This window comes from Triplophysa dalaica, chromosome 21 (genome assembly GCF_015846415.1).
Source record: "Triplophysa dalaica isolate WHDGS20190420 chromosome 21, ASM1584641v1, whole genome shotgun sequence".
NCBI lineage: Eukaryota > Metazoa > Chordata > Actinopteri > Cypriniformes > Nemacheilidae > Triplophysa > Triplophysa dalaica.
This window is the reverse complement of record NC_079562.1, coordinates 263388-272500: the sequence shown is the minus strand read 5'-3', so window position 1 is coordinate 272500 and position 9113 is coordinate 263388. Positions and strand designations below refer to the sequence as shown.

Sequence of the window (9113 nt, the reverse complement as noted above, 5' to 3'; positions counted from 1 at the left end):
ATCTCCGGACTCTGGACCTCCGGACACCCCAGGACTCGAGTCGCCCTCCGGAGTTTCTTTCTCCCCCGCCCACTGATGGACCTGGTAGATGGTGCAGTGGCTACAGGAGGTGAGGAGGGGAACGGTGTGGGTCTCCCCAAGGTGAGGGCACCCACCACACGGTCCTCCGGAATGGACCCCCACCCAGAACGAGAGGAGATTGGATGACAGCTGGGAGAGCAGCCCTTATCAAAGTGCTCTCGAAGCTGCAGCCGTTCCACCAGCTGTGGGAACGGCTGATAAACCAACTCCTCCTGCTCAGGAAAAGATGGTGGGTTGTCCATCCCGGTCATGAAGCAGGCACTCACCAGCACCTCGGGGACAGATGCCCTCCTGGCCTCAACCTCCCGAGCATAGACCTGCAGAGGCCTATTGCACTGGGCCGGAAAACGGACCATCTCCAGCGTGTGACTGGGAGGCGATAGCCTCCCACCAAACAGGGTTGGAGGTGCATGACCAACGGTCAGTGATCAAGGCTGCTGCCTGCTGGGTTCTGAAAGGCTGGTTCATTATGTCACGGATCACGTGGCAAGAACCCAAATGCAGGCACACACAGGCAGGACGAGAAGGTTGGGGTAACAAAGGGTATTTAATAAAACAGGAAAAAAAGGCAAAAGGACAAAACAAAACCCGCAATGGGGAAAACAAGACTTGATAAATAATAAACTTTAACAAGGACACTAACTTACTAAACTATAAAACAAACACTTGAAATAAACACTAAACTAAGACTTACTAGACACAGGAAACAGGAACAAGGCCAAGACGAGGGCATGAAACATAGATACAAGGTCTTGACAATAAGCTCAGACGAGGTAAGACGTAAACGTAAATACACAAGGGAAACAGGAACAGGAACAAGGTAACAAGAACTTCAAGAAATAACGAACTCTGAACAGCTGGGACATGGACATGGACATGGACATGGACATGGACATGGACATGGACATGGACATGGACATGGACATGGACATGACATCGACATGGACATGGACATGGACATCGACATCGACATCGACATCGACATCGACATCGACATTGACGGCTACATACAGGAACATGTACAGAAACAAGTACAATGCACGAGCACAGGACAATGAAACAAGAGGACTCTTTATGGGGAACAAACACAGGATCATTAACGAGGGACCAGGTGACACGGATCAAACACTAAGGGGAAGCTAATTAACACAAACTAGGGAACAGGAGGGTATGAACGATGACGCAGACCAGAGAGAGAAGAAATCGTCTCTCTCCCACATGAAACAAAGGATTCTGTATGATTCCTCCTCTAAACCAAGAAATACCTGACAAGGCTCAGCTACCTTGAAAACAATGATCTGTTCCACACATGGAGAAGCAGCAGATACACACTTTACTTTAGACAGGCTTTACTTGACTGAGCATTAGTGAACATTATGATGATACAGCGACCTAAGTGTCTATGTGTTGTCTTTTGAGCGGTTTTCCTTCGGTCTGCATGAGCTTTTTCAAATAATGTAAATGATAAAAAAAATCTCAGAATTTAAAAAACATTACTGATTAAGTCATTTTAGAGCTCACATTTTTTGTATGTCATTAAATGAAAAGTGCCCTGCTGTAATATCATGTGACTTTTATATTGGAGTTGCAAATATACCGGCTCATTTTTACTTTTTACCACAATGGAAATATAAGCTTATGGGTTTTTTGTGTATTTTATCCTCGACAGTTTTTTAAATGGTTATGAATTGGCGTTTTGGCCAAATCACTTGATTGTACTTGTTTTAATTTTTATTGTCAAAAAAAATAAAAAAATAAGACTCCACTGTAAAAAATCTCTGAAGACGCCACCCTGAACAATTACCTTTTATTTTCATTTGACACTTCTTTTCGTTCTTATTGTCATGGTTCTGCATTTACCGATAAATATATAAGTAAAAGGTATTCATGTAAAATAAAAAACAAAAATATATGCTACATAATTATAACCCAACAATATAGATTATTTAGCCCTATTTGTCTAAATATAAAAGGAAGCGGCAATAAAAGCAAACCGCTCTACTGCGGCACCTAAAAACACAGCAAGGGAAATTCCGTCACATTGACAACATTCATGATTAAAACATGTGCACATGACATGACATCACAGTACATTATCACATGTCTTTATGTGTGAAGGGTCACTGGGGGACAAATCCTGAGACACATTATCACTTCATCTTCCCAGATCTCTGTATGAAAAGGCTGTTAATAAGCAGTGATGGAATGATGTTTTTACTTTTTTTGTGAGTACGTCTACCTCTGCTTGTTTCACACTGAGCGGTGTAAATGCAGATTAAAAGAAGATTTTAAAAAATCTGACATAGTCACAAAAGCGGAATTGAGCATCAGGAACTGAAGTGTGAATGTGCCAAAACACATAAAACCCAAACGAATCAAACATTACACTCAAAACTTGGACTTTTCCTGAATGCATGTATAGATATGAATCTGAACTTATTTTCTTTGCAATAATTTGAGGTGTAAGAGCATCTTTTCTGTCCTTTTCACCAGTTTCTCCAGTTTTCATTTTCCGCAAAGAAATATTGTTCAGAGTTCACAGAAAGAAAGAAAAACTGGAAAAAACTATGTGTGTGTGTGTGTGTGTATGTGTGTATGTATGTGTGTGTGTGTGTGTATGTATGTGTGTGTGTATATGTTTTTGTGTGTGTGTGTGTGTGTGTGTGTGTGTGTGTGTGTGTGTCTGTGTGTGTGTGTGTGTGTGTATGTTTGTGTGTGTGTGTGTGCGCGTGTGTGTGTGTGTGTGTGTGTGTGTGTGTGTCTCATGACACTGATGTAAACTGTCACTGTTACTGAAACATGTTTCTCAATGTTGTGTGTTTGTGTTGTGCAGGATCACGTCTCTGACACGCATCACATAGCGCCGTCTCCTGTGGTTCACGTGCGTGGATTGTGTGAGTCTGTGGTGGAGGCTGATCTTGTGGAGGCCTTGGACAAGTTTGGGAACATCTGGTAAATTGAATTGCATTTGACTTGTGTTGATGTGTTTATCTGTAACATCTACTCATTACGACTTCCTGCTGAACTGTGTTTCACCGTCAAATACACAACCAATCCTGTCAATATTTCACCAGATAAAGTCTTGTGAGGATTTTGAAAGATCAAAAGTGTGATTGCATCATTAATGAGCATTTGTCACACTTCACATGAAGTTCATAAAAACAAACATTAGAAATAATATCTCCAACATACATACAAGCAGATCTGATCTTCAGACAATCAGGACTGAGTGTGTTTACACATCTGGAGATCTGATCAGATCTCTTTAGTTTCCTGCACATTATTTGAAAAAGCATGCAGTTTAAAAATAGTGATTTCTCACATCATGTGTAACAGGGACATGAGCATGTTACAGATAATGATACGCTGGACAGCCATGTTGACATCGAGGCAGCGCTGGGAAGCAAACCACTATCAGAACCATAGACAGGCTACAGTTGTTAGGACTGTCAAGCTGGAGTTATTTAAGACATTAATGATGTAATGTGTGACACTAAAAGCACAGGACGTTTGTCAAATATTACACAAGCTTTTGTACTGACTGCTTCAGCTGTACCACCATCACATGTTCAAGCTGCCGTGGGTTTCACTTACGCACACACACACAGACACACACACATGTTTGTACAGCTATCTTTATGAGGACATAAATTGACGCAACACAATCTCTAGCCCAGGGCTCCTCAAATCTTACCCGTGGAGGGCCGGAGCACTGCAGAGTTTAGCTCCAGCCCTGATCAAACTTGCATACCTGTGATTTTCTAGCGATACTGAACAACTTTATCAGCTTGCTCAGGTGTGTTTGATCAGGGCTGGAGCAAAACTCTGCAGTGCTCCGGGGTTATTAAAAGCACTGAGAATAGTGACATCATGTACCCGGGAAGTAGAGGGCTGTAGTCCGATTCCAGGCGTTCTCTGTAGTCCTTGAAAAGCTAATTCTGTTAAAGACAATATCTCGCTTGACACTCAACTTTGAGCTTTATCATTTTGCTGGTATTATTTATGCTATAACAGCAACATTACACACTAACTAAAGGTTGAAAAATGGGATCGCGGGGAATGTGCTCCTTAAATCTTTAGCTTTCCTGTAGCTCAGTGGTAAGAGCATTGCGTTTACAATGCAAAGTTGTGGGTTCAATCCCAGGGGATTGCATACACCTAATTATAAATGTATAGGATAATGTAATGTAAGTTGCTTTGGATAAAAGCGTCTGCCAAATGCCTAAATGTAAATGAAACCCAACTGAGAACTCAAATAGCAGTCTCCTCTGGTCGTGAACATGATTGTATTCCGCTGTGTGAAAGTAAATCTGCAGTATGTCTTTCTCACAATGAAGAGGATCATTGTTGTAGAAGAGAGAGAAGAGAACAGATGAGAGACGCTGTGTGATTTTCATGAGAAATACAGAAGATGAAGAAGCGGTTTTGTTGAAGAGAGAGTCTCTGTTTATTTATAGACTGATGGTCATATCTCATGACACACACTCATGTATTACACTAATACAGACATTCATGTCAGACGACACCAATCTCATCAGTCTTTAATGTGATGACTGCCCTTACATTCAGAGAAACACAAGAACAAACAATCTTCTGTTATTAAATGAGACGACTGATGTTGTTCTGTGAGTTGTTCTGGTTATTAACACACAGGTGATGCGTTCACACAGATAAATGACACAAATGAGTTTTCTGTGGTATATTTGTTTCATGCACCAGGGCCGTTGTGTGTTTCCTCCATCAGTTATGTCATGATGATGCCGTTTAAGCGTCAGGCTCTGGTGGAGTTTGAGGAGGTGGAGTGCGCTGACCGCTGCGTGTCGTGTGGCTCTCGGGAGGCCGTGTACATCGCCGGACAGCAGGCGTACTTCAACTACTCCACCAGCAAACGCATCACCAGACCCACCAACGCCGACGACCCCAACAGCGGCAACAAAGTGCTGCTGCTCTCCATCCAGAATCCACTCTATCCCATCACTACGGTAACCACGGCAACCCGAGCCACAGCATCACTACATGACACTTATATAACCAGCACACTCACACACAGCTGACCTCTGATCAGATCTCTCTCTCTCGTAGGATGTCTTGTATACGGTCTGTAATCCGATTGGTAATGTGCAGCGGATCGTCATCTTCAAGAGGAACGGGATTCAAGCCATGGTGGAATATCCTTCCTGTGTGACATGTCTCCATGGAGACACATGTGTGTGTGTGTGTGTGTGTGTGTGTTTTGAGCTTTTCCTTGACTGCCATCACATTTGAATCCATCCAGAACGCTCAGAAGGCCAAATCCGCTCTGAACGGGGCCGACATCTACGCCGGCTGCTGCACGCTGAAAATCGAATACGCTCGGGTAAATGTGCAGCGTTCACACACACACGCACGCGTGCACACAAACACACACACACTCTGACACACACACGGCCGGAGCTAACACACATGCAGTGGCGTTTTGCTCTCTCATTCCAGCCGTCACGCTTAAATGTCATGAGAAACGACAACGACAGCTGGGATTACACCAAACCCTTCCTGCTGAGACGAGGTACTCACACACACACACACACACACTCTGTCAATCATCTGTCAGTCATAGGTTAAGAGGGTTGTGTTTTCAGATGTCAGTGTGTGTCTGATGACTGTGTGTGTGTGTGTGTGTGTAGATCGTGGTAAAGGTCGTCAGAGACAGGCCATACTGGGAGAGCATCCGTCCTCTTACTCTGATAATGGATACGGTCAGTAATCAAACTCTTTTCATTATTACATCACGACAAACTCACCAGAAACTAATGACTATAACTTTATTGAAATCACTATAACAATTCTGAGAAAAAACTATGTACTGTAGCAACTGTACAACTGTAGCCTCCTCATCCAATCAGAATGTAAAGTGAGTGTAACAGTGTGTGTGTGTGTGTGTGTGTGTGTAGGGTCTCACTGCCCCCTGCTGCCTCTGCCGGGTAATAACCGCTTCAAACGCTCCTCTCATGACATCCATGAGGTGGTGACCTATCCACTGCCACAGAGCTCATCCTACATGAGCCAAGCCTCCAGCTCTGTCGCCATGGTGAGCGGCCTCCATCCCTCCAAGATGAACTGTGCACACATCTTCAACCTCTTCTGTCTCTATGGCAACATTGAGAAGGTAAACACAGTCTGATCGCCACGGTAACAGCAGTCTGACTGAAAACATTTTGACATTAGTGTGCTGTTCCGTGTGTGTGTGTACAGGTGAAGTTTATGAAGAGTGTTCCTGGCACAGCTCTGGTGGAGATGGGTGATGAATATGCAGTTGACAGAGCGATTACACACCTCAACAGCATCAAAGTGTTCAGCAAACGACTCAACGTCTGGTACGGAAACACGCACACACACACACACACACGCACGCACGCACGCACGCACACACACACACAATCATACACACGCGCACAGACAGACTCACACAGACACACACGCATACACACACACACACACGCACACACACGCACACACACACACACACAATCATACACACACGCACACACACACACACACACACAATCATACACACGCGCACAGACACACATGCACAGACAGACTCACACAGACACACACGCATACACACACACACGCGCACACACACACACACACACAATCATACACACGAACACAATCATACACATACACACAGACACACACACGTACACGTACACACACGCACACACACACACCCACACACACACACAATCATACACACGCGCACAGACACACATACGTACACACACGCACGCACGCGCACACACACCCACACACACACACACAATCATACACACGCACACAGACACACACACGTGCACATTTTCTCTTTATCTGTCTTTCACCTGTTGGTGTTATTGTCTCTCTATCAGTGTGTCGAAGCAGCACGCTGTGATCCCCAGTCAGGTGTTTGAGTTAGAGGACGGCTCCTGCAGCTACAAGGACTTCGCCATGACCCGTAACAACCGCTTCACCAGCGCCGGTCAGGCCTCTAAAAACATCATCCAGCCTCCGTCCTGCGTCCTGCACTTCTACAACGTCCCTCCGTGTGTCAGCGAGGACGATCTTCAGCTGGTGAGGAGCAAACACCTCTCATGTCACTCCTCACATCTGATTCTGTCAGTGACTCACCACATCTGTGTGTCTGTCTCCTTCAGTTATGCACCCAACACGACGTCCCAGGGTTCATCAAATACAAAGTGTTCGATGCCAAGCGTAAGTGTCGTGTGCACACGCGTGTGAATGTGAAGTGTGTACACGTGTGTTAATCATGCGGATGTTTAAATGTGCAGCCAGTTCAAAAACCATCTCTGGACTTCTGGAGTTCGACAGCAAGACTCGCGCTGTGGAAGTTCTGACGGTTCTCAATCACTTTCAGATCCGAATACCCAGTAAGTGAGTGTGTGTGTGTGTGTGTGTGTATGCGTGTAAACTCTGTGCTGAGATCAGTGTTGTGTTGTTGTTTTACAGACGGTTCAAACCCGTACACGCTGAAGCTCTGTTTCTCCACCTCTTCACATCTCTGAGACCTCTGCCAGCATCACGTCATCCTCTCCTGGACTCTCTGGTCTCCTCCATGTTTCTTTCAGCACACCACAAGAGGAAAACTGACAGACTGGCCCTCTGGATACAGACATCATGATGTCACACCAATCAACGGCACGGATGCTATTTTTCTGCTGCCTGACATCCAGAAACAGACTATAACTGAATGAACGAATGAAATCCCATCATGAGATGAAACTGAATCAACACGTGAGGGCGAGAGACTACATGTTTATAGCGTGTCGTTCAGATATTTATGTGTACAGCACCTGGTTTGAGTTCATGGAAGCACTTGACTAGTCACATGACCTGTAGTTGAGATGATTGAAGTGTTTTGTGATTGATGAAATAAGACAGATCAGATTTACTTGGCTGTTATGTAAAGGGACAGTTCAGTCAAAAACGAAAAAATCTGTCATCATTTACACCACTGAGAGTGTTTCACGCCTGTATAAATGAGTTTGTTCCAGTGAACACAGAGTAAGATATTTGTAAGAATGTTAGCAATTTTCAGTTCTGGGACATCGTCCACTACCATAGGAGGAAAGAAATGTTGTCTTTTTTTGTTCTGTTGAACACATCATGAGATATATTGGAGAATTTAGGAAAACAAAGAGTTCTGAGAGACTTTTGACTAACATTTTACTCTTCCCATGGTAGTTAATGATGTCCCGGAAAATGATTAACATTCTTCCAAATATCTTTCTTTGTGTTCATCAGAACAAAGTCATTTATACAGGTCTGGAGTTACTAGAGTGTTATTAAATGATGACTGGATTTACATTTTTGGGTGAACTATCCATTTTATGTGAGGGATTATGTACAGGCAGCCAGTTGTTATCGCAGAAATAATCACCGATAGTGTGATGGACATGAAGCGCAGGGCCTTGTGTCTCTCTGAAGGGGCTTAATTCATGATAACACTCAGCTGCTTGTACATTATCCCACTTATTACACGGCTTCTTGCCACATGAGAAAAAAACTGGACGTGAAATATGAATTTGAAATATTTGATTAGCTCATTTTTATTGAATGCAGACCTTCTGTGAGGAAAAGCCGTTTAGTTTCAGTTTTATAGTAAGAAATGATGCCCAAACGTCACAAACAGGCAAATTGTTTCATCATTTGTAAATACAATGTCATATATGTTATTAAAAGACATATTTATAACACATGTTTGTATAATATTAAACTGCCCCTCTCAAAATGATTTGCAGCATCAGTGTAACAGGGTGTTATTTGAAAATATCAACTCTTGGAATGTTGCGACTGGCCAATCAGAATCAAGCATTCAAATGAGCCGTGTAATAATGATAAAAATGGTTTTAATCACATTCAGTTGAGTAACAATAGAGACAATCAGAAACACAATCACATCATTGACACACACACAAATGCAAATGCACAAGAAACCCATACACACTGACCTCCAAATCTGACAACATGTACACTAAGGTTGTGCATCTTTA

At 43.5% G+C, this 9113-nt stretch overlaps 1 protein-coding gene across 1 annotated transcript in view; it reads left to right on the top strand.

Moving 5' to 3' along the window:
• Positions 1–8854, top strand: part of LOC130410643 (heterogeneous nuclear ribonucleoprotein L-like) — a 16611-nt gene extending 7757 nt beyond the window's left edge. The window contains exons 2-13 of the mRNA XM_056735427.1: positions 2915–3033; positions 4826–5063; positions 5164–5251; positions 5343–5437; positions 5554–5626; positions 5745–5816; positions 6012–6226; positions 6313–6434; positions 6972–7173; positions 7257–7314; positions 7392–7490; positions 7570–8854. Coding sequence (XP_056591405.1) covers positions 2915–3033; positions 4826–5063; positions 5164–5251; positions 5343–5437; positions 5554–5626; positions 5745–5816; positions 6012–6226; positions 6313–6434; positions 6972–7173; positions 7257–7314; positions 7392–7490; positions 7570–7625 — 1437 coding nt within the window. The 3' untranslated portion in view covers positions 7626–8854. The remainder of the gene's footprint in view (positions 1–2914; positions 3034–4825; positions 5064–5163; positions 5252–5342; positions 5438–5553; positions 5627–5744; positions 5817–6011; positions 6227–6312; positions 6435–6971; positions 7174–7256; positions 7315–7391; positions 7491–7569) is intronic.
• Positions 8855–9113: the final 259 nt, after the last annotated feature.